The sequence below is a fragment of the Pleurodeles waltl genome, chromosome 6 (assembly GCF_031143425.1).
Source record: "Pleurodeles waltl isolate 20211129_DDA chromosome 6, aPleWal1.hap1.20221129, whole genome shotgun sequence".
NCBI classification, from domain to species: domain Eukaryota; kingdom Metazoa; phylum Chordata; class Amphibia; order Caudata; family Salamandridae; genus Pleurodeles; species Pleurodeles waltl.
Window position 1 is genome coordinate 154,292,308 of NC_090445.1, and position 27,250 is coordinate 154,319,557.

General features: G+C 42.0%; 1 protein-coding gene across 1 annotated transcript in view; it reads right to left on the reverse strand.

Annotated features, from left to right (window-relative positions):
- KAT2A (lysine acetyltransferase 2A) overlaps nt 1–21,547 on the reverse strand; it is a 182,969-nt gene extending 161,422 nt beyond the window's left edge. Inside the window, exons 1-4 of the mRNA XM_069237676.1 lie at nt 21,277–21,547; nt 9,574–9,697; nt 9,265–9,410; nt 7,315–7,404 (exon numbers count right to left, since the gene is read on the reverse strand). Coding sequence (XP_069093777.1) covers nt 7,315–7,404; nt 9,265–9,410; nt 9,574–9,697; nt 21,277–21,507 — 591 coding nt within the window. The 5' untranslated portion in view covers nt 21,508–21,547. The remainder of the gene's footprint in view (nt 1–7,314; nt 7,405–9,264; nt 9,411–9,573; nt 9,698–21,276) is intronic.
- Between the last annotated feature and the right edge of the window lie 5,703 nt (nt 21,548–27,250).

Below are 27,250 nucleotides of genomic sequence, written 5' to 3' on the forward strand. Positions count from 1 at the left end.
CTTTCACCCTCTGGTAACATTTGGGACTTTGACGATTCTGTGTTGAGGATATTGAGCTAGAACTAATTATTGAGCTAGAACTAATGTAAGATTACAACACCAGAATGGTTAACCTTTATAGGACAATATGACATAATCATTCTTCAAGAAATCTGCGTAACAGGAACTAATACTTGATGGGTTTGAATGTTATTGCATCTCCTTCCCGGGGAGGACGAAGCCTGGCCATTTGGGTGAACCTTTCTGCATCTCTTCTTATATCTCACAACCTGAAAGTTGTAAGACCTAAGATGGGACAAATTTTGTACCTAATTAATTTTATAATAATGATTTTAATAGTGTTCCAAACACCAAATTCCCAATTTTATTTGACTGAATTTCATCTTTACAGAGTAATGTTGGTACCAAAGGGCAAATGGCAGGCTTATGCTTAGCAGGAGATTTTAATGCTAGACTTTGCACAAGTTGATCCCATGAATACTCGGACAGTTATCACTGCAAGCAATCAAGCAAGCAAACACCCCGAATGGCACCAAAACCTGAACTACGGACTTGATGTGTTATCTAATAACATAATGGATCTTGTCGCCTGCACCGACCCTCTGATACACACCTTTAGAGGTAAAGACTGCTCCTCTATAATACAGAATTTATTTTTATCATCTAATAATATGGTGGATTTATTGTTGCATAGGAAGGTCGTCCCGTCTGACTTTGAGGATCATAACCCCAATGAGGTGGCCCTCATATTGTCCCCCTGGCCTAAATCCAGAATCGCAAATAGAAACATCTAATCAACCACTGATGGCTTACAATTAGTTTGGAGGACAGGAGAAACCGGCTAACTCTTTCATAAAATTAGCACAGAGAATCTAAATCAAGTTGAGGTTTGTTTAGCTGAGAATTATACTGAATTTGAAGTGGTAGGGGCTTTTACACTCAGCTTTATTTGAACACCAGCAAAAAGCTATTTTGCCCATAACGCACGTTCGCTATCAAGCCTAGTCGGTGAATGTTCAGAGGCTGTCAATTACAAAGGGCACTTACAGCCAACCCTAGAGACTCCTTGAAGGTGGCACTCTGACGTAAGGCATATAAAGAGGTAACTTCCAGGAGGAAGAGGAAGTGCTACAATTTCAATGGGATTCAGTGGTTTTATCTGCAGCCAAGAAGAACAGTAATTTGTTCTGGAAGGCTGTGTCAGACATGAAGCTTATCAGTCAAGTAGCAACCCCGATTACTTGTCATATTACCAGTGGGACATAGGAAGCACGTTTCACAAGAACATATGCTGCAACACAAGTGTCAAGTGACTTTACTGTGAGGCCTAATTTTAAGAAAACAGAGATATCCTTGAACGAGGTAGAAGGTGCTATTTAGCCCGGAGTGACAGAGGTAAGGCAGAACGGCATCCCAATTGATATTATAAAGTACAGTCCTGAGTTTCGGGCAAGTCTATTGGTTAATGTTTTTAACGGTCTTGCCCACTGCCCACTACCTAGTCCACGGACAACTTCCATCATAGTACCTAATTTTAAAAAGGGTAATCATTCACATCCGGGTTGCTATAGGCCCATCTCTTTAATTGGCACCATGTTAGATTCTCGGAAGGGTCTTGTAAAAATGGATTTAGAGAGTGGACTAAGGAGAAGTCCATTCTGCACCCTTGCCAATATGATTTTAGGAACCATGTTGGAACTAGAGAGCAATATCTGAACCTGTGCCAGATTATTAGAAGTATACCATTGCCAAATGTTCTCCCTTGTATTTGGCTTTTATGGAACTGATGTCAGCATTTGATTGTTTTAAATCGCTCAAAGCTTTGGTCAAACCTTCTTGCATATGGGATGGGAAGTCTTTCAGGAAGGGGAAAATTTAGAGTTTGAAAGGGGGGGGGTGCCAGGCTTTGGCAGCGAGGTGGGGGGTTTGGGGGGGTTGCAACGCTCTCTAAGTCTCCGACGTTATATATACCCAACCACCAACTACTTGAGGGGTGTATATATACTTGAAAACGTGTACATCTTTAATAGTGGTCTCTGATATTTCGACATATTGCAGCACTATTTGTGTTTGTTCAGTATAATTATAGGTCAGGGAAAGTTAAGAGAGAAATTCAGTGTCTATATTTTTAATTGACATAACCATGTCTTCCTTTGGTGACCAAGGTCCGCTAATTATCTAGCCATTCCTATTACCCTCCCATATTGGAACTTTATTCATTGTTCTGGCCATCAATGAAACCATGACCTAGGCCTTCGACTGATCCCATTGGAGTCACAACACACTTGTGTAACAAGATAATGCCTGCCAATAAACGGAGAAGTGTTAACACAGGAGTCAATAACGGTATAGCACTTAATGCCCCTGCTACCACAAAGGTAAGGTTTTGTAGCTGATATCAGTATGGAGATTTACCAGCACACTGGCTCTCTAGGAAAGGAAAAACAACTGATCAGGATCAGATCTGGTGCACGGTGCAGATTCAGGAGGATTACATGTATGATTATGTGAATGTATTGTTTATGTCCAGTAGCTAAGCTAAAGCCACCTTGAGTACAAACAACAGAGGTTGGAGATTGAAAAAAGCCTTGTAATTATTATACCATTCTTAACCTGTTTAGTGCGAGTCACGAACACTGGCCGACACCAGGGAGGGGGTTAAAAAGATCCTCAGGTGCGTTACACCGGAGAATTTTTTTTTTCTTCAAAGTAACCCTGGGAGACATGGAAGATCTTCCGTGTCCCTACCCGCCCCTTTGTGACAGCGCGCTGACGTCACTGTTTTGTTTTCCCCTAACGTCCTTCCTGACGTTCGGGAAGGTCTCGTTTGAAAGGGGAGACTCTCCTTTTTCAAACGAGGCCTTCCTGAACAGGATTCCTGGTCCTCAGGAAACCACACCAGACACCAGGGATTTCACTTTTAGGGGGGGGGGGGGGGGTTGGCCTCTTTGGCAAATGGGCAAATCTGTATTTTATGTAAATAGCAGAGGACAGTAGTAAAGTCAGGCATTACCTGCGCTATAATAGAAATGAAACGTATGTGCGGGAGCAGCTATGGAGAGATGAAGGCCACTTTTGCTGGGTGGTAGTGAGGGAATCAGAGGAGGACATGGGAGTGGGAGCACCAATAATGATCGTTGGACTTAGTGCTAGAGGTGCTACAGACTGACTATTGGTATGTGACAAGGTGTTTTTTGAGTGTCTTGAAAGAACGTGCAGCTTGAGGGAAGAAGCGAAGGTAAGGTGACCTCTACCGTTGCACATATCACACACACACCATTTTGTGAATGTCTACGTAGGCTAGTGTTTTAGAGCAACAGTTTAGCCAGTAGCAGAGATGACATTTCATTGGATGACTGCTGCTCACGCCCTCACTCGGGTTATAGCGGACAACTCTGACATAGGATCAGAGACTGAGACAGCAGCAGAGGAATAGGAAAATGGCGCAGACTCTGGGAGTGCTTTTTCAGTTGGAGGAGTCCCATTCGATAACTCCTTTACCAGTAATTATGAGAGAGGTGATGAGGACAGTCCTGCTGTCCCTTCGCAAGCACAATCTGTGCAACGGGGCAATAGCGGGTTAGCCCAACCCAGAGGGAGGGGGGAGAGGGAGAGAGAGAGGGGAGAGAGGGAAAGGGATCTATCTATCTATGTCTTGGGAGCTTCCCAATTTAGTTCAGCCCCAAATTCCACTGCCGAAATCGTATTGTGGAGACATCAAAATTATATATCACAAAACAAACTGGTTTTGTAAGGCAGGCACCTGTGTTTTTGGTCCTGGGCTCGGCAGCCATATAGGGAAACACACTAAACCTAGACATTTCTGGAAACTAGACCTCTTGGGGGGGGACGGAGCCCACAGAGGTGAGACTTGTGTGGGTTCCCCAAAGTTTTCTTACACAGAATACCCTGCAAAGCTGAAATGTTTAATTAAAACTCTATTTTTTCTTGCATTTCTGCCACACAAACTACGGGAATATGCTGGGATCCTCAAAATTCCTACCACGCAGTGATTCCTCACCTGTCCTGATAAAAACACTACCCCACTTGAGTGCCTGTTCCTAGTGCTTGCGTCAGGAATGGATCACCCCAGGGTCAACAGTTGCCTCATGTAAGGACCAACATTGACCGTTGTGTGATCTATTCCTGTTGCAGGCACCAGGCCTACCCACACAAGTGAGGTACCATTTTTATTGAGAGCCTTGGGGGAATGCTGGGTAGAAGGAAATTTGTGGCTTCTCTCAGATTCCAGAACTTTCTATCACCGAAATGTGAGGAAAAGGTGTTTTGTTTGCCAAATATTGAGGTTTGCAAAGGATTCTGGGTAACAGAACCTGGTTAGAGCCCCACAGGTCGCCCCATCTTGGATTCCCCTAGGTGTCTAGTTTTAAAAAATGCACAGGTTTGGTAGGTTTCCTTAGGTGCCGGCTGAGCTACAGGCCAAAATCCACAGCTAGGCACTGCTCAAAAAACACGTCAGATTTCAATGTAAAAATGTGATGTGTCCATTTTGCGTTTCCTGCCGTGAGCATTAGGCCTAACCACGCAAGTGAGGTACTATTTTTAATCGGGAGATTTGGGGGAACACAGAATAGCAAAACAAGTGTTATTGCCCCTTGTCTTTCTCTACATTTTTTCCTTCCAAATGTACGACTGTGTGTAAAAAAAGACGTCCATTTGAGAAATGGCCTGTAATTTACATGCTAATATTGGCATCCCGGAATTCAGATATGTGCAAATAACCACTGCTTCTCAACACCTTATCTTATGCCCATTTTGGAAATACAAAGGTTTTCTTTATACCTATTTTTCACTCTTTATACTTCAGCAAATGAATTGCAGTATACCCGGTATAGAATGAAAACCCATTGCAAGGTGCAGTTTATTTATTGGCTCTGAATACCTAGGGATCTTGATGAACCTACAAGCCCTATATATTCCCACAACCAGAAGAGTCCAGCAGACGTAACAGTACTTTGCTTTCAAAAATCTGACATTGCAGGAAAAAGTTACAGAGTAAAGCGTGGAGAAAAATGGCTGTTTTGTTCAGCTCAATTTCATTATTTTTTTATTTCAGCTGTTATTTTCTGTAGGAAAACCTTGTAGACAGATGCTGAATTCAGAATTTTGTCTACTTGTCAGAAATGTTTAGCTTTCCGGGATCCAGCATTGGTTTCACACCCATTTCTGTCCCTAACTGGAAGGAGGCTGAAAGCACAAAAAAAATTGTAAAAACAGGTGTAGTAATTGTCTTGTCTGCACATTTTAATATCTCTTCGTTGTACTCTTCCAATGCTTACTTAAGGTTTACTTTTAGTTGTGGTAAGTTCTATACCGTTAGGGTCGAACCTACTGTTAGGTTCTAGATCCTGGTGGGGCAGGCAGCATTCTTGTTATTACCTTCATGCTGTATGGTCGTCTTTTGTGCCTGCCGTGGAGCCGCATTAAAAGTGACGTCTGAAATACTCGAATTTTTGTCAGAAGATTTATTGAAGACAACCTACCTCACTTTCCTACAATGGGGTATGTCCCAGTAAAATGCCAAAATTGTGTTGGCAAATATGATTTTCTGATTAGGTCTGCCTGTTCCTGAAAGCTGGGAAGATGGTGATTTTAGCACCGCAATCCCTTTGTTGATGCCATTTTCAGGGAAAAAAACCACAAGCCTTCTTCAGCAGCCCTTTTCCCATTTTTTTTATTTTAAACGAAGTTTTTGTTGTATTTTGGCTAATTTCTTGTTCTCCTCCAGGGGAACCCACAAACTCTAGGTACCTTTAGAATCACTAGGATGTTGGGAAAAAAAGGACGCACACTTGGTGTGGATAGCTTATGTGGACAAAAAGTTATGAAGGCCTAAGCGCAAACTACCCCAACTAGCCAAAAAAGGGCTCAGCACGGGGTGGGGGGGACGTAAAGGCCCAGCAGCTAAGAGGTTAAACAGGTTCTCCTTAGCAAACATTTTATCTGACAGAAATAACATCTCATAAATATTGTTTATAAAACGATCACCCCCTTTGGTGTAGATTTTCTATTATCAACTCCAACTGGATAATATTTCTGTAAACAATATTTAGGAAATTTTTTAGAAGATGATTTTTTCGTTATGATATTCCGCTGACATACCTGCCAGACGAAGCAGCTTTAAGAGGCACAAGGGATCTCATGTTGCTTTAAAGTTTCCATCATCTCTACAAACCAATAATGTCGCAAGATACCAAAAATGCTACAAAAAAATACAGCACCCAAAGCTCGTCTGGTGAACTCTCCAAATCTGTATTGAAAGGCAATTTACTGGGAGTCCAGTTCAACCATGAGGCATAACCGAAAATGCAGGTAAATGCCGTGGCCAAATTCTGCTTCCATGTGTTGCACCTGCTAAAGAATATTCTTCAATCCTTGTCTAAGAGCAATCATACCTCAGCTGTGAGGGAGTGTGTTCTGTCCAAAAGTGACTATGAAGTTATCTAACTTCCAGCATGCACTGACCTTCAACATCAGGATTGCACACAACCCCTGCAATATGACCATTTTGGGGAATAAAACTGGAAAAGACCTACATTGGACAGATAGCTTTTTTTCTTTTCTTTAAATAAAGCACAGAATTTTCTACAGACAAGAAAGGTATGATCTGTCCTCTTTTCTGCAACCCTATACTACAAGGCGCTCTAAGCTTTCATAAAATAGTTTTCAGGTGTTTCAGGCAGGAGGCAGATACTTTCAACCCAAAGTCCAGAAATCGCAGTAGATTTAAGTAAACTTGAAAACTCTACGAATTTTATAAAGACTTTGAAAACGTTGTTTTGTTAATTGTAATTTTCCGTGGCTTTTCAGCTGGGTAGTATGGTGCTTTAATTCTTGATAGCACCATCAGGCCTTTTGTGGACATGCGCTTTAGAGATAAAAATAATAATAGTTAAGTATAGTAAGGGTCTTTAAAGTGCAAACATGTATTTGTGGCGATGACCCATAAGAACTCCCTTAGATTATTAAAATTAGATTAATCCCTTACATTGATAGGCAATGGCTAGGTATTAGCCCCAGAAAATACAGAACGCATGCAATTCAACATCTCATTATCAATCAATTTCACTTAAAAAATTATCAGTCTTATGTAGGGTTGGTGAATTTAACACTATTAATAAAACTAAGATCAGTATGCACACACAGAACCACTGATGAGAGATGGCATTTAAACAACCTGTGAGCCTAATGAAGTATCATACTGACCGAGTCAACAAATTAAAAATAACACTATCCATAAAATAAAATGAAATGTTTTCCAGACGGAAACCAAGAAGAGAGTCCAGTTCTTACCTGTTCTATGTTGGGTTTTTCAAATGGAGGACAACCAAGAGACCCCTCGACTACTGGACTGCTCATCTGCAGAATGCACTTCCGTAACAGCTGTGAATATACAAAAGACTACGTTTTAAACGTTGTACTGTTCAAGTGGCCTATAATGCCGTCAAAACAGGGAAAAAATTAAGATTATGGGGTGCGAGGACAGGTGTTAAGAAGATCATCAGAAATGTTACTCAAAGTAGAGCACTCAGTGGAATAAACAGTTGTATACAAATACGAAGTGTACCAGATATCGACTTTAAACTCAATATAATGATGGAAGTGACATAAAACGATTGAGTGAATCTATATTCTTTTTGGCATCTATAAGAGCATTAGATGAATGCAACACTGTTCACCATCCCAATAGGCCACAGATTTGTGCAGACTAGTGGTCAGATCATGACTTTAGTCTTTCTCGTCTACAAGTGCTGCATGCAAGAAAACATTTTTTAACACATCCAAGGAAACAGAGGCCTCAACAAATCTGCAGACAGAACCCGCTTCAACAAGTTATCCACCTTAGAATCAACCGGTACTTTGCAAATGTTTGGTGACTAACAGTAAAAAAACATTAACATTGGCAAAGTTACAATCTAGTGTAGAGTTACTTGAATGCAAGGAAATTACTCTAGAGCTGCTGCGTCTCTGCTAAGTAACCTAAAAAATAAAAATAAGGATAGAAATGCAACTACTTTTGTGGCTGAAAGTGAGCAATCACAACACGTTGTGGTGCATATGAAACTATAAAAACAAGACAAGACCAAAAATATTTCTAAACATACTTTGCGTGCAGTAGCCCAGCTATTGCCCTGCACTCAAAATGTTTAAGGGTTTTCAGCTCTCCTTCAGGCCACTCATAGAAAGAAGAGCCATCTCTGAAGCTTGAGTACATGCCTAAAATGTGTTCTCCATATGGAAGCACTGATAGTCCAATCATCGTTGTGTCCAAAAGCCTCAAATTTTAGCTGGTCTCTTAACACTTTTGCCCAATGTTCTCCATTCATTTGCAACACACAACAATGTACCTGCATTGTTGTGGGCTCTCATCTCATGGAAGCCTCTGAAGCTAAATAAAACAGCCAAATAAACAACTATATTCTTTAATATGGAATACACCTCAACTTGCATTATGCTCCTTTTATCTCTATTTGGCAACAGATAACATCTGCTACCTTCGGACAAACAAAATCACGTTTCATCCAATTATACTTATTGAGTAACACCCTTCAAATTACGCTACTAATTCACCATTTTTGGACAGCTTACTTGCCAGACGCAATGACAACCACCTGCTTACTACATAGCACCAAACAAACTTATGAGACTCCCCCCGCACCAGATTAATGCATATAAACACGTGTGTATGTGTGTGTATATATATATATATATATATATACACATACACACACACATACACACACACACACATATATATATCTTGCTGAACCACTCAGTATATAGACAACATACCCTCACTCGTACATCCCTGAATCCTAGTAATTTGACAATACGGTCTTGAAACAAATCTGTAAACAAGAGGCTATGGACAACCAAAAACTCAGGTTAATGAAACAAGGCAAAGTCTTGCATACATAAAACACACTACAACAGACTTTAGCACGATCATTGCCATTTTACTCTAACGTTACCAACAAAAACCTCTATTAAACTTTATATTTAGCCCATCTCTAACAACCATACACAAGCGCAGGTGAATAAATGGACATCTCGAATTAGTGCAAATAGAGTACTCATATTCAGAAAGCATGACAATGTCACAGTAACGGGAAAATATGCTATAAAAATGCTAATGACACACAAGATGACCAAACTGATGCATCCAGTTCTGAAGTTCTCTGTGAGAAAACATTTACTGCAAAAATCCACAGATCCTCCTTTCAATGCTGTGTGACGGCTCACCTTGAACAGATAGAAGTACACCTGTTTGGTGTCAGTGTCTTCCTCCTTGTGGACCGACATAAAGAGGTTCTCAACATCCACAACCATTCCCAATAGTCGATTGATCTCATCTTCAGAGACATTCTCCAGATGAGAAACATGGTCAGCTAGTGAGAAAAAGTGGATATCAATTCAATCAATCTAAAAATTGCATGTTTACTAGAGGTCTACATCTGCACTACTGTAGGTTTTTTCTTGTAGAACACATTTTTATTATGATTCACTCCAGACCGTAATCAGAATGGTAAGAGAAACTCAGTGTATGCTTACCAAGTGCGTGACCACAGCTTCGACAGGGTTCGCTGAGGCTGGTTGCAGGCTGCTGTAGATCCATCCGTGGAGCAGTCTGCGGGTTTGGGTTCTTCCAGCCATTGCATTTGCAGGATTCATTGGCCTTGGTGCAGAGAAGAAAGAAAAACTGACTAACACATATAATGCTTACATTTCACTAATATTTATTTTTCACAAAGTAACTGTCTTAGTAGGTAAGGTGTTTAATTTGAAGAAGGACTTGGTTATTAAAGTACTCCATGTAAAGAGTCTTGTGGGTGAAAGGTATTTGTATTCAAATCCAGAGCCGCTGGAGCTTACCTTATATTAGAGTAATGCAGTGCTAGTGCTGTAGGCTGACTACTGGTCTGACAGAATTTGGTATGAAATAGTTCCATGGTGTTAAAATTGGCAGTTTTCAGGACCTTGCACACATTTTCAGTATTTGATTTGGGGAACGTGCAAGGTTTAGCAGCTATGTAGGAATAGGCTGGCATCTGTGTTCCAGAAGATAGATGGTGCTGAAGAATCATGGGGCGAGGGATGGAAAATTCAATGGGGAGCTGCAATAGACCTTCTAGTGATTTAGCTAATATGTAGACTTGTATTGTGTGTGGGTAGTGAAGCCAGTTCTTAAAACATTGCCAGAGGACATTGGTCACCAGCACACTGTAAAATGTACGAAAGACATCAACCGTGTTTTGGACAGTAACCAAATTATGCCTGCCATTCAACTGCTCACTATTTTAGCCAGCAAGAACTAGAGTTGTAAAGTCACTCTCAGATGCAGGAATCATCTACCATTAAGACAGTCTGACAGCTACTATTTTAACATCTTTCAAGGCCTGGATCTGGAGTAAGCACTTCGCATCTTTCACATAGTAGACAATATAAGGCAGTTAGACCTTTGGATGAAACATTGGGAATGAAGAACAGTGAAGTCCAATCCTTCAAAAACTCGACCGCTCAAGGAGATTAACAGACAGGTGTGAGACCAGCACTATCCTTTTCGATTCCATTTAAAAAGGACTTGAACACACTCAATATGTTGCTGTTGAAGGATCAACAGTGTTTCATCAGTGTCAAAAGTGGCAAAGTGTCCATGAAGTGTGTCAATGTTTGCTGAGTATCATGTAGTTTGTACTTTTTAAGGACAGCCAAAAATGCAGTTTCTGCGCACAGCAGTTGGTGAAAAATTGACTTCCAGTTTAGTAGGAACAAATCGTGAGCATCAGATCCAAGTGCCTTTACATCAGGTAAGGCACAAGTGGAAACAGAGTTGTTGAGGATTCCCCCGACTGCTCAAGACTGGTGCTGGAAAGGTGGTTATGGCAAGGGACCAAAGACAGTAAAAGTTGCATCCATCAAGCTTCCAGTTTTTTATTTCAATGAGGAGGTGGTCCAATTGCTGACCTTCTAAAGTGGTCATGATGTAAGTATCCGGCTAATATTTGACACTGCAAGGTCGATCTATCACAAAGGTGGCCGATGACATTCTCAAGAAATATTTGAAAACAATTTGCAAATTGGGTATTTTATGAGTCAATTTGCAAATACATTACAAGCCTTACACTTTACAGGGCGTTCTGGGGCTGCACTCATGACATATTCCAATACTTTGATGGTATGCTAAAAGAGCAGAGATACTTCCGATGGATGGTGGGTGTGAAGGGATCACAAAGGAGTGCATGGGTTAACCCCACAACAAAACAAAGGTAAAAGTGGGCAAATGGTGCATTTGTTTTACAAACCAATAGCTCTCAAAACTACCAAGGAAACAACAGGTTTTACAGGAAATTCGAATTAAAAAAATATTCTAATTTGACATAGCCTATCATTTTCCAAAATGCCTATAGGTTAATTGCTCCCTTCAATGTAAACCATTCTTCTATCTACCCATCCTGCACTTGCAAGTGTTTTTCAGTCATATATTACGAAAGAGAATCTACTTTGGGCGACATAGTACGAGAGTTTTCAATAGCAATTCAGTTGACAGCAAAGGTATACCACTCAAAGACTTCAACATTAGTGTTACCACTCTAGTTAGAAACCTTACAGGTTCAGGCATTTGTATAAGGTTCCACCAATAAATAGTACAGGTTCTGCCTCAGACATATGTCATTAGTAGGAGTGATGACAAATTGCATTAATAGAAAAGATGTACCTCCACAGTAGTCATAACAAAACTGTTTTAGAACCAAGTCCTTTTGCCACCAAGGAAATAGCTAAGCAATAAGTTTCCCAAACTCATCAACAGGGAGATAATATCAGCAAAAATAATTAACAAGTCACCATTGATTTTTAGGCCAGGGCTTCGACAATATTGTTAACGGAACTACTGCTAACAAGTTCACCCCTTTCAATCACGAAGTTTCTTCCGCCAGCCTCTTACAGCAATAGGCTTGAGACTTTGTCAATCACATCTTCTCTCATTCCAGTGGAGTAGTCACCCCTCACCTAATGCTACTGGCTGATTGTACGAACCTTTCTGCCTCCACTCAAGTGCTTAGATTGGGTACTATGCATGGCTTTTCCAATGCAATTACCAGACATGTGAGCACCATACATGCAATATTTCAGCACTTTAAAATGTGGGAGTTTCCCACACAGACATGCATTTTTAAGGAAATTAAATGAAAGTAAAGGGTTTTAAACGTTATGGGGTAGGCCTAGGGTTGCAAGGTTTTTTTTTAGGATTTGGAAATGGGTATGGAGAAGTGGTAATAATGTGTACTATGGTGCTTCTAAGGTCCAGGTATGGGTAACGGTATGGAGCGGTAAGGGCCTGCAAGGTAGCGAGGGATGGATAAGGTTTGCTGTAATAAGTTGTAGTAATGGGTTTTTGGGGTCAGGGATTGTAAAGGATAGTAAAGGGTTATTAAGGTTGAAGGATGGGTATGGGTAGTAGTTTTAGGATTTAAGGAAACGTTAGGATGGGGATAGTAAAGGGTAATAAGGGTTATTTATGGTTTAGGGATGGATAAGGGTACAGGTAGTAAAGGGTTATTATGGTTTCATGTTGGGGTTAGCATACAGGTGTAGTAAACCGTTTTTATAGACAGTTTGATGGGGAAAGGGGTTTAATGGAAATAAAAACTATATATATATATATACACATATATACACACACACACACACATATATATATATATATATACACATATATATATATATATATACATATATATACACATACACATATATATATACATACACATACATACATATACACATACACATATATATATACATACACATACATACATATACACACACACACAGTTACCATGAACAATGTATGGTAAAGAAAAAAACCACAATGAAAACACTTTATATTACATGTGGGAAAGGCATCCGTCGTAACCATGATATTCCTTGTATTGAACTGCATGAGGCACTACTTTACAGCTACAGCCCTCTCGGTCTGAGTTCCCATGTGTGTCTCGCTCTAATAACAGTGCATGTTTTAGAACATTAAACCCAGACCTATTGGCTTTGTCAATGCTTGTTAAATATTAACTATATTAAAGAAAAGTAAAAATTACTTCCCGAAACATATACTTGTCAGTTTCCGAATGCAAGTTTTGACCACCCACACAAATACCATCATTTTAATGAGTAGTACTCGTGTACTACTGCCTCACCTTTACATCTACTAATCGTTCTCAATGACATACCAGTTTATGCACCAAAACTAGTACTAGGCACTAAATGCCAATGATACTCATCTTAGAATAGGGTATCCAGAAGTTATGGCGGACGAACATGTACTGAGCTTTATCTTGTTAGACCAGCATAATGCTCAGGAAAAGGATACTCACTGTGCCAGTGAGGGTCTCAATAATCCTAGAATGTCCATAACATGCCAAGGAAGACCTCTTTATATATGACTTTAGTTTGCCTACATCTAAGCCATGGGAGCCTTATTAGAATGTGAATCTGTCAGGAGTAGGAGTCAGCAAACACTATAGTATGACCACCAGATCTTACTACATGCACAGATATACACACACACACACTTGCAAAGACAGGCCTAAACAAGTGTACACACAGACAAGCCGATTATCCATACAGAGACATTCCTAAAGAGACATTCACAAACAATCCCCTTATACCTGCCTCTGACACGCAGAGAACTCGAACATCCTTCCAGACAGTGCTAGCCCCTTCTTCACTACCACAAGCCACTGCAAGCTTGCAGTGCATCAAGTGGCCCAGCAACAGTAGCATCTTCCTCTTGCATAAGCAATCCTGTCTCCAGAAACATCAGCATCTGACAGCTTGTGTCTGCAATGAATGGAAAATCATGCAGCTTCTAGTGAGGTGTACACCGATTGACGGTATGGTTAAAGCAAACAGTGCTCTCATCCCCCACAAAGCAGGCATGTTAACCCCTCACATGTTTAATTCAGCTACTGGGCATTAATCAGAGTCACCACTATCCTCGGACGCACCTGATTAAAATCTATATTAAAATAATACCAACAAACAGATTTGATGTTCAACGTCAGAAGCAACCTCACAATAATGTTATCGATGCCTGAAAAGATCGGTGAACCAAATGGGCCCAACAAAGAAATACAATCCCTTGGTCGACTGGGAGCAATTATTTTGCCTCCCTACAGACTGAATGCCTAAGTGAATGTAGCAACTAGGTCACAGGAGTAAATTCCTGAAACAGGAGGGTGAGCACACTTTGTGTTCAGGCTCTGACTGTCCTCCTTTTATGTCAGTGTAACACACAACATGAGGGGGGTCTACAATAAACTGGACTATAACCCTTGCATGGGAGGGCAGGTAGGTGAATTACATGGATGGAAGTTGGTATGCATGTATACACAGAGGGAGTGAACAATTAAGGTGGGTTGGTGCATGTCTAAGGTTCGCCCAGAGAAACATTTTCTGGAAGTGAAGGGAGAAAAAGAAAAAAATAATACAAACAATATGTTGTGAAGAACCTAAAGGAAGAAGTGGCCAACTCCAAGGGTGTCTCATGGTAAATGGTGCACTGGGAAAGACTTCCCCAGAGTGTAAACAAGACATGGGTAGCTTGAGCAATGGATGAGTGATGGGTGTCCTATTTGGGCACCGGTGTCCCCAACCATACCAAGAGACACTAGCCTTGACCCCACCGGTGACACAATGCCTTGAGATCAAAGAATAGAACAGTAACCATGGCACCACGTAGCACAGCCAGCCCTGTCGCGAGACAGGCACTACATTAGATAGTGCTCTCCCTTTATAGCAACCAGCCGCGTGGATTTACCAAACACATGATTCAGAAATGTTCACTCAATATCAGACTCCTGGACACCAGGCCATAAAACAGCTGTGCTCTCTTTTCAGGAACTGAGGTATTATGTATATTAACCATATAATTTAGCATGAAAGCAAAAATGAATTTGCTGTTTCAACAATGAAACCAAATGGGTTGCTTTTTATTGAATATGTTCAAAATTAATTTCAGTAAAACCATTTTAAAAAGTGCCCTATTTGATAATTGACCAATTTGCTGTTCAAACTAGACTTGCCCGCTTTCCCATTGCAGTTTGCGCCTCCCTCTATCCAACCTAGAAGTAAATGGGACTGTGTCCTGCCTCATGAGCAGCATTTTATTAAAGATAATGCGGGGTACCATAGAAGAGTTGGTGTAAAAGTACAAGAATAGCCTAAAATGATCACTTAATGACATGTATGTATGTTTCAGGTGCATTCTGAGCATTAGGTGGTACATAGAGGCCTCCGAAGTAGGGGCCAGATGTAGCAAATGGTTTGTGAGTCGCAAACCTGAGTTTGCTATGCAGAAATGCATTTTGCGAGTCGGAACCGACTCGCAAAATGCATTTCAGAGTCGCAAACAGGAAGGGGTGTTCCCTTCCTATTTGCGAGTTGCAGTTACCATCCACTTGAAGTGGATGGTAACCCACTCGCAAACGGGAAGGGGTCCCCATCAGACCCCTTCCCTTTTGTGAGTGGACCCAAAAATATTTTTTCAGAGCAGGCAGTGGTCCAAGGGACCACTACCTGCCCTGAAAAAATTCCGAAACAAAAAGGTTTCGTTTTTTTTTTTTTTTTTTTTTTTTTAAGTGCAGCTCGTTTTCCTATAAGGAAAACGGGCTACACTTGAAAAAAAAAAAAAAAAACTGCTTTATTTAAAAGCAGTCACGGACATGGAGGTCTGCTGACTACAGCAGGCCTCCATATCCGTGAGTGCCCATAGTCGCTATGGGGCCGCAATTTGCGACCCACCTCATTAATATTAATGAGGTGGGTCTTGGTGACCCCATAGCGACTCGCAGACGGTGTCTGAGACACCGTTCTGCATTGCAAATTGCGAGTTGCAATTTGCAAAGTTGCTACATCTGGCCCTAGGTGTGGTGTGATTTGTGATTGAGAGCCAGAATTAAAAGAAGTGACAGGGCAATGTGAAGGCTGGGTAGATGAGAGAGTGGCAAGGGCAAACATGCTGGGACTCACGTTTGGCAAGCTGAATGCTCCTCCACAGCTTTGCAGCCAAGGCCCTTCTTCGAAGTGGTGTAATGTGTATCACGCTTTCCCTACGATGAGGTCAGCATGCTGTATTTACCAGAAATGTGAAAAAGAAGGCCTAAGCAGAAGTTTGCGAAACACTGAAGGTTAGAGCTAGATGTCTGGCTTAGCTCGAGATCACCATGTAACCTTGAGCTGAAAAGGAGCTGAGCCTTGATGTTGCGTTTGTCCGGAACACTCTTCTCAGAGGTGGTGGAAGAGAATTGTGATTTTACTTTTAGACACTCGGAATATAGGGGTGTGAAAGTGCTTGGAAAGGAAAGTGAAGCTAGTGATTTTTTCAAACTCTAGTGTGTCCCTTTCTGAGCACTTTCATAGCACTCAACAGCATCTTCACAATCAGTGACTTAATCAACTTCCAAATCACCCATCCTCCAATTTTTTTTTAAAAATGCACAATTAAACTCTTTGTTGAGCTTCATCTAGATGCAGCCGAGTTCTGAACTTCAACTTTGCCTGAGTGAATATCTGTAACTCAGGCGAAGACTGAGACCCCACTGTTCTGCTAAGTCATGGAATTTCCTTCACAGAAGTGTTGAGCCTCTTCTAAAGTCATTCACTTCATTATGTCCGGGAATACGGCGATATATGAATAAAAGAAGAGTATCCTGCCTTCTCTCAACTATTTCGTTTTTTTGTAGAAAGATTTCTTGTGTCCAATTGATTTAAGATGCTGCAGGTGTCTTAAATAACACAGTGCCCTGATTTTTCTCCTTAAAAATGAAAAACAAAGCATTGTCACGTGGGGTTAAATGGGGACAAGGAGAAGTTTCCTAATATTAAAAATAGCCCTAATTTATAGGTCCAGGCTAACAGTCTAACAGTGCAATGGTTTTCGGACTGTATGGAATCAGCAGAAAAACAGCTTGAAGAAGCAGTATAATGAGGATTTTAGCTCCTCCCACATATTAATTTTCCTCTCCACATGTTTGCAGCATGTGCTTCCACTGAAAGTGTTTGCCTTGCGGGAAAGCTAATGATTTAGCAATAAGCCTGATTGGCTCATTGGGAAATGTTATGTCAGAAATCATAGGTCTGATCTGTTTGGTATAAAAAAGTAGTACGCCTGACTCATTTTTTGCTAAAGATACCTGCTAAAGCCAATCAGCCTTTAAATAAAGATTATTATTGCAGAATGAAACACCAGTAGTAAAGTATTTTGATCCATGGGATCTCAGAGATTACAGCAGCAAGCAACGGATTTTGGGCTGGTTTCTACCTTTGACAAACCCTGTTGCTAGAAGATCTGCACTCAGATAATCCTGGTAGGGCGCTCACTAAAGTGAGGCGGCTAGAACAGAAACAGAAATCCAACTACGAGAAAAAAATATTATTATTATTAACAATAATTATTTAATGTTGTTAAATACAATAATCAGATAACTCTAAGGTACACTTAACAGAATCTCAGCTTAAATCATATCCAGTCTGACTTCAAATTTGTTGTGTGGCACAGTAACAACACTAGCAGATATCAGTCTGGACTGTCTCTTCACCCTTGATTACGACAAGTATACAATCTTGACTGTCCTGCACCTCTTGGGAACCTGCAACATGGTGGACCAAAGCAATTTGCTTCAGAGGCTGAAGGAATATGCATGGGCATCAGTGCTAACCCTTTATTGCATTATATCTTTCCTCCATAATTGGAGCAAGGAAATAATAACTGGATCATCTATCAGCCTCGCCCCCCCCTTTAAAAATGCAGTATGGCAAACCCAGATGTTTTAATTTTCTTATCAATATCTATATACTGGCCCTGATGTTAAGTACTTGGCCTACCTCAGGTTCAGCTTTAACATGCCGAAGGTACCTAGATTCACATTCATCAGGAGAAGAAAAGAGAGAAACAGCACAATTCTGAGTTCATAGAGCAAATCACCAGCTAGATGAAGGAGAGTTTTCTCTTTGAATAGAGGAAGAGCAGGAGACTTAGGACCCGATTTATATTTTGGCGAGCGGAAGGTAAGCCTGTCAGGGCAAGGGAGAACATAATTTCATTGTCCTGACGGAGTTCCCACCTAACAAATTTGGAAATGCCTGCCAATTCTGTTTACGTTTGATCCACGGCTCCGTCTATCAAAATTATTTTGCTTTCATTTAAAAAAAAAATAATAATAATAATAACAACATGGGAATTAGAAATCTTTCCCCTATGTGCGTAGCCACATAATTTGACCTCTCTACACTCTCAGCCCTTGACCAACATAGTTTATCAACCAGCTTTCCTGAACTCACCAGTTTTATTACCATCTCTCAGACCTTACCACTGTTAAAATGTTTATTCTCTCTATACTTACTAACCTTCCAGCTATTGCTCAAACTAATATTCTCTTCTCTTATACACTCTTCTCCAGGCACCTCCTCTAACTCCAGCTACTCCCTGCCGCATGCAAGCGATGTAACTTAAACCTACCTAAAACTAATCTCATTCTAGATTGCATATTCTCTGCTCCTAAACGTATACTCACCTCACAATTTAGCTCTATCCTGGAAAGCTGATCTTCCTTTCCTTACCATTCCTCCTTTCAGCCACTCAACGTCACTCATACCCAAACGTAGCAACACACATCAAACGTTACCCGCCCATTTTTCATTCTGCTTTCTTTTTTCCTCCTCATTCTTTGATTCTCAACCTTTCCCTTCCCCTCAGAAAGTACTCTTAAGACATCTTTCGTTAATGATTCACTCTCTAGCCTCCTCTCGATAATCATATAAAATCCCAACAAAGCAAATCTGAATCAGATCTATCCCTTCACGTAGCTGCAAATACTCTGTCTGAATCTAAATAAATCTATTACTCAAATCTCCCAATTCACTACTGAATACCAGATCAATAAATAAAAATATTCTCAATAGCCATCATCTTACTTCAGATTGCAGTGATGATCTATTTTTGACACAAACATTGAATTATGATGCACCACTCACTCTACAAGAAGTCATCTCTGTTAAACATAACATACTCCAGAGAATAAAATCAGCAAAAATTCCAGAGGTGCCCTAGCCATTGTTCATAAAGCTGTCCTCCAGACAAATGGAGGAATGATAAACAACCCTCTCAATCACCATTCGCTTATGCTCCCTGACACTAACCTTTATTTGCATATTCTTTATAACACACAGATCAAATGTGTACAATTTACCATTCACTGAACCCTTCCTAGACTTTACTACGGAAAATAACTTAGAATATTCAAATCTCTGCATAATAGGGGTTTCAACACTTATTTTGATTCATACAAAGGAAAAACCCTTTTCATAAATCTAAAATACATTTTCTGCAACTAACCTCTGAACCAACTGACAGAGGGTTATTCACTTAATTCAAAGTTTCCCTCATAACAAACTCAGTAACAAACTCCTATTTTGTCACCCGGACTGACCATCATATTCTAGCGCTCCACACTCTCAACAATGGAAACAATTCACCCATCAAACCATTGGATAACGGTCCTATTCTGAAAGAGACTATATATTTTCTCGTTTCAGCTTTGCCTTTCTCTCTGCCCCTACCATCACGAAGCTAATATTAGTTTAACATTGCCATTGCTGTTTGACAATTTTGATGATCTAATACCACCCATATAAATCCCCGGCAAAAAAAAACATTCAGGAAATTGGGCTGGCTGGTACCCAAAATAAAAGCACTAAAATGGTACAGAGAGATCCTTGAAAGACTCTGGAAAATAATAACCTACAACAGCATTTAAAATATAAGTTCCGATCATCAGTCCAGTAAATGTGGAAATAGCAAAATAAAAAAATAAAAAATAAAAATAAAAACTGTACCACGTATCAGCAGCCTTACTGAAATTAAATTAATTGCATAAAATCATCAATCAACTCCAGAATCCACCGATAATAAAGTGAAGCAATTCCATCCAGGAACTAAGAGATGGCTTAGGAAATCATTTTATATGAAAAGAAAAATTACCTCGAAATTAAACTTGGAAAGAAACTGAAAGCACCTTAGGCACATTATCGAACTCTATATAGTACAACAATGAAAAACAAGGCCTGAAATTATTCTTCTTGAACTCTTGCACACAAGTAAATCTCTCTCGCTCTCTCTCACAACAAAAGCCAGTGGATTATCGGGAGCATCTGTGATTCCACAATGGCTCTGCAACCATCACACAATGCCATAATCATTTGTTCTTCGTGCAGAAGCCTTCAAATAACTTAGTAAACCTATGTTTAAAAATTGGCTCTGATCACAGGGATCCAAATTACTACAAACCAACTGTAAGTGTTCCTTTTTTGGCTAATGGACTGAAAGATCTGCATTTAAACAGATCACAAGCATGATGGCAATTTGTGAGAGAGTGTTGATCAATATTTGGTCCATGCAACGTCAATATGCGAGACAACCAACTCGTTTCGTCTAGCTACAACGAAATTTCTTCAGTGCATTGAAACTGCTATTACACTTGTCGACTACGAGTGCACTTAATTCAATGCATCAGGATCTGCTTATTGAAATGGGGATAGCAATGTATATCTGCATCATGAATTATTAATACGACCACTGCATGCTTTGGTGTGCTCCTCCTATTTTGAGTATATATGTTTGAATACACTATTGCGTGCGTGTCTATATATATATATATATATTTCAATACTTTAAGACTCACTGCAACACTTCGTGCATATGTGCTGCACCATGTCTAGTAGCATGGCTTCTACTTCATTCAACATAGGTCACAGTACAACTAATACCGTTACAGACCCATACACCTCTGAAATAACAGGAACTGATGCACTATTATGGGTGTGAAGTGCAATACAAATGCTCCAATACAATACTGTCACAACAGCAAGATCACTAGCTGTGTTAAGATTAGTAGACTAATGAAAAATTTGTAGCACACCTATCACAGACCTAGCCTTCTTATTCCACATTCCCAGTCAAGACAGCAGCTGTGGGCCAGGAAGCATGAGCAGCTAACCCTGAGGAAGCTTCAAGAACAATTCACTAGCCCGCTATACCCCCACCCCTGTTGTCATCCACCACCAAGTCTCCTGCATCCTTCCTAATGGGGTGAGGTGACACTCGTTCTCCACCAGGGGCCATATGTCCCTCTGGCCCCCACGGGACACAAATGCTTCTTCAGGGACGCCTGCTTCTACACCCTCTTACAACCTCCTCACCTTGCATGCACTGAAGACTCCCAGCTTTTCCAGCTTTCGGCCCCGGGGAAAGCCCCGCACCTGCGCCTTCCTCTGTTGGGCTCGCTGCTGCTGGCTTAAGCCCGGCCGTGCCGGGTCACTGGTGCTGGAGGCAGTCGGGGTCCCCGCGCTCGCGCTCCCCATGGCCGCACCTCCCACGGGCGGGGGCTGCAAGCCGCGCGGGGCCGAGGAGGCCTGCGCCGCGTCCGCCATAGGAACGTTGTTAACTTCAGCACGTGTTTACATAAAGCTTTCCTTGTTTTGTTGAATGAAGGCCCGGTGATTCCATTGCGCATGTGCTCTAACATAACTGCATGATGGGAAATGTAGTTTTGTAAGCAAGAGCTGAAACTTACTACAAGAAGATAATTTTGACGCAATTAAGAACAATATATCACTCTCTGGGAGCCATTTTGAAATGGAAATAAAAGTGTATCTTTGGGACGTTTAAACTTCATTCATGTATTTAGACGCTATTGTTAAAAAACAGAAAACGTGTTTTCAAGAAACCAAAACGTAATTACGGAAATTGTATCGATGTTACGTAGATTTCACTATTAACTGCAAAGCAATACATCTTTAAATAATAGTTTAATATACATCACTTTTTGTATAGCGCGAGCTTGGCCCAAGATCGCCCATCAAGTGTTTGTAAATATTTTTCTTAAAAATGTTTGTACTCTGACTTTATGAATAAAACTATGCTGAGTTTTATTCCATAAATACACTCGTATACATTAAATCATTGATACAAAAAATCAATATGTGACTGATTTCCCTAGGAAATGACCAAGGAGTTGCTAACTTTATCTAAATTCAATGATTCCTAGCCCTAAAACAGACTAGCAAAAGCTGATTATGCTTCTCAATCTTTACTACTCCAAAACAGCAGGCAATAGAAAAACAGAAAGCACACAATAAACATGAGGCTTTGAACCACACCTCTCGTATAATCCACCAATAGTAGTCCAACAGAGTCTACAAAATAGAGAGACAACATTAAACTTACTCTTTCTTTGCAAGATCAGCAACTCCAGAAGATGAAGTATCCAACACGATCCCCTGGAAGTCCAATTCCAAGAGAATTTAGAGATATCTCTTGCACTTAACAGAAAACCTGAGATCTACGACTCCTTACCATTGTTTGGGATCAGTTCCTGAAAGAAAAGAAAATATAAGTACCCTTTCAACTCCAACAGAATCAATCAAGGGAGGGCAATACCTTTTAACAAATCAATGTAATATAATCACTTAAAATAATCAGCATGATAATTTGTCCCAACGGTGGGATAATCCTCACTTCCTTGTCCTTAACAGAATCTAAAATTCTTGTCACAAAGCTAGAAAATGTTGCATTCTATGTCAGGACTGAAGGCTCCGATTATGCTGGTTCAAAGGTGATCAACAACCAAAGAAGAAACATGTACCACTGGTTTATAATAAAACATTTTAAACATGGAGTCACTTCACCAATCTGCTGCACGCAGAATATCCTCCAATCTAGAACCCAACGGAAAGGCTTTAGAAGCCATGGCTCCTCTGGTGGAATGTGCACCATAAACACATCTATGCCTGCTTCGGACATAATCCAACGGACCCAAACGTCAACATGGTGGCCGAGACTGGACATCAAGGTTTCTGAATAGCAATTAAAAGAGGTCCTAAAGGATTTGTTCTATAACTGACTGTACGTTCTTCATCTACCTTTAAACACTCAACTACACAAACATTTTAATCATCAGGGAAAGCAGGATAATCAATTGAAGTAGACATACATTTAGTGCGCCTAGAAATAAAAAACAAAACTCCTATAGGAGAAAACAACCTACCTGCTAAATCTAGAGCCCTCACATCAGAGACTCTGCGACAGGAAACTAAACACAACAGCATGGTCAATTTTGCAAACAGCTGTTTCATAGACAACACATAATTATTAGGCCATGCATACAAAAAAGATAACACAACATTTACATCTCACATTTGAGAGTAATGCGATTTAGGAGGGTTAGCCACCCTAATATCCTTAAGTAACTTGCGTATTAAGGGACGTTGACCCACAGGTTTACTATTTATCCACTTATTACCAGCAGAAATAGCTGATCTGAAGTTATTTACTGACCTGTAACATAAACCATTGTCAGCACACTCCAACAGGAAATTTATAATGTCTTTGAGCACAGATCCCACAGGAGCCACCTCCCTTCGAAGGCACCAACACACCCACTTCTTCCAGGCCAAAGAGTATCTTTTACGGGTGGAAGGAGCCCAAGCTTGCTGTGTAAAAGAGGTAGCTGAAGACGAAATGCCCTGCACCTGGGCATGTCTCCCCAAATCTCCCAGGCCATGAGGGTCAGCCGACCCGCTAACAGAAGAGGATGGAGGGTTCCCACTGGATCCAGGAGAAGATGAGGGAAGCTCTGGAGCAGAAGGGGAAGAGCAATGGATAACTCTAGAAGAAATGGAAGCCAAAGCTGACTCTTCCACACTGGAGTGATAAGAATCAACAAAACCGATTGACGCCTCGTGAACATCTCCACTCTGGTGACCATGCTGAACGGAGGAAAGGCATAGTTAATTTGATTAAACCAATCTTGCAGAAACGCATCCGTTGCCAGAGCTAATGGGTCCTGTCTCCAACTGTAAAATCTCGGCAGCTGATAATTGAGACGAGGTGCAGATAGATCCGTATGACAGGAACGGAGAATAAGCATGATCTTTAGAAAGCTAGTTGGATGGCGCTTCCAATTGTTGGAGTCCATCAGAAATCGCGAGTTCCAATCAGCCACCCGATTGTCCTTCCCCGGAAGGTACTCAGCTATCACAAATATTTTCTGTGAAGAGCAAAAATGTCAAAACTCTCTAGCGGTCGCCAAAAGGCAGGACTTGGTCCCCCCCGAGACGATTGATGTAACGCACAGCGGACACATTGTCCATCCTCAGAAGAATGCAACAGTTGCTCTTTAGAGGAGAAAGGGATCTCATAGCAAAGAAACCCACCAACAGTTCCAGGTAATCTATGTGTAACCGAAGTTCCTTGGAAGACCACTGACCCCCTGACGAGAATTGGCCGCATCTCGCTCCCCAGCCCCAACGGCTGGCATCGGACTCCATCACTATTTCAAGGGAGGTCCCGAAAATGGCTCTGCCGTTCCAGGCTTCAGTGTGTGAAAGCCACCACTGTATTTCTTCCTGGGCTTTGAGGGATAAGGGAATCAGGTGGTCATAAAGGAGACCCTGTTGCAGATAATGAATCTCTGTAAGGCTGGTGTAGAGCCCCCCCAAAAACTGCTTGGATCGAAGAAGCAAGAAGTCCCACAATCAGAGCTAGGGAACTAAAAAAAAACACCTGCTTCCACAATGTCACCCTCAACTCTCTCTTAATAGATTTCATTTTCTGTGGAGGGAGCAACAGCTTGGCTTAGACTGAATCCACCTGAAACCCAAAAAATTCCATCTGTTGGGAAGGGATCATGGATGACGTTTTGAGATTGATCACAAATCCAAGATTTAGCAATAGAGAAACTGTCCACGACAGATGATTTAGCAGAAGATCTTGCTCTTGTGCTAAACGAATCATGTTGTCGAGGTAAATGATCATGCAAGTTCCCCTCCCAGGCATATGTTACACCACTGGCTTCAAAAGTTTGGTAAAAACCCAAGTGGCTGAGGAGAGACCGAATGGGAGAAACAGATACTCGTACTATTTATCCCTCTAACAAAATTGGGGGTATTTCCTGTGGGAGGGCGCAATGGAGACTGTTAAGTAAGCATCTTTGAAATCTAGACGGACCATCCAATCTCTCTCCTGGAGAAGATCTCTCAACAGATGGATACCCTCCATCTTGAAATGTTGGTAAACCACAAAGGGACTGAAATTTCTGAGGTTTAGAACCAATCTCTGACCACCCTCTTTCTTTTGAACTAAGAAAACATTGCTGCAGAAGCCTTTTGGATGCTGGGAAGTTAAGAAGATAGCCTGATTTGTTAGCCACTCTCGAATTTCGCAATTGATAAAGGATTTGTGTAGTTGGAAAAAAGGAGAGGGGGAACAGATTGCTGGGTTAAAGAGGTTACTTCTGTGGCGTAGCCCTGTACTGTGTTTAGCACCCATACATCCCAAGAGATGTTGCCCCAACTGTGAACAAAATGTGTGAGTCTGTCCCAAATGGAAGAGAAAGAAAAGAAAGATCTGTTACCTGTGGGGAAATTTTCAATGGCTCTGAAGCCTCTGTTGGAACCTCGGAAGCCGCAGGCTGGAGCAGATCTGCTCCTGGAGGGGTAGAAACCTGCCTGTGACAGTTCCTGAGTATATCCTCTGTGCTTGGATAGGTCCTTCTGTAAGGACATTGTTGATAGCCCCAGCCAGTCGACTGTCCTCGAAAACGACCGGGCCTCCCAAAAAGGGGAGTGACCATGCATTTGAGGGAAGACTGTGATTTGTCAAAGCAAGTGCCACCATCGCACCCCACCTTTGCAAAGTCATCAATGTCTCCTTCGAAACCGCGACCTACCCCAAGAGCTGGAAGCATGCTGAGATCAAACCCCTACTCAAGAAACCCATGGGGGACCCGAGAGACCTCAAGAACTTCTGCCCCATCTCCCTGCTCCCATTCCCGGCCAAGGTCATCAAGAAGATCATCAACAGACAACTGACCCACTACCTCGAAGAAAACAACATCCTGGACCCATCCCAGTCAGGGTTCCGTAGCAACCACAGTACCGAAACCGCCCTCATCACCGCCACTGACGACATCAGGGCCCTTCTTGACAACGGCGAAACCGCGGCCCTCATCCCCCTGGACCTCTCGGCCGCCTTCGACACCGTCTGCAACCGCATCCTACACAAACACGCCTCCACAACGCAGGGATCCGGGGCAAAGCTCTGGAGTGGACCACCTCCTTCCTCTCTGCCAGAACCCAGAGCGTCCGCCTCCCCCTTTCCGCTCCAAAACCTCCAAGATCATCTGCGGCATTCCCCAAGGTTCGTCCCTCAGCCCTACACTATTCAACGTCTACATGGCCCTGCTCGCCCACGTCGCCTGGCTACACAACCTCAACATCATCTCCTACGCCGACAACACCCAACTGATCCTCTCCCTCAACAAGGACCCCCTCACCGCCAAATCCAACCTCCACAAAGGAATGAAGGCCGTTGCCGAATGGACGAGGAACAGCAAACTGAAGTTGAACTCAGATAAGACGGAGGTCCTCATCCTCGGCGCCAACCCCTCAGCCTGGGACGAACCCTGGTGGCCGACCACTCTGGGAGCAACCCCAACACCCACCAACCACGCACGCAACCTGGACGTCATCCTCGACTCAACACTCTCCATGAACAAGCAAGTCAGCGCCGTCTCCTCATCCTGCTTCAACACCCTCCGCCTGCTCCGCAAGATCTACAGATGGATCCCCACAGATACAAGAAGAACAGTCACCCAAACCCTCGTCAGCAGCAAACTTGACTATGGAAACGCTCTCTATGCAGGAGCCCCGGCCAAACTCCTCAAACGACTGCAATTCATACAAAACACCTCCGCACACCTGATCCTTGATGCCCACAGCCACATCACTCCCCTTCTGAGAGACCTACACTGGCTCCCCGACAACAAAAGGATAACCTTCAAGCTCCTCACCCACGCACACAAGGGGCTCCACAACACAGGCACAGCCTACCTCAACAGACGACTCACCTTCTACACCCCGTCCCGCCAACTCCGCTCAGCCGACCTCGCCCTCGCCACCTTCCCCCGCATCCGAAGAGCGACTACCGAAGGCAGATCCTTCTCCCGCCTCGCCGCCAAGACCTGGAACACCCTTCCCTTACCCCTACGACAGAACGAAGACCTGCTGACTTTCAGGAAGCGGCTCAAAACCTGGCTATTTGAGCAGTAGCAGCACCCCCCCTCCCCTCAGCGACTTGAGACCCTCAAGGGTGGTAGTGCGCTCTACATATACA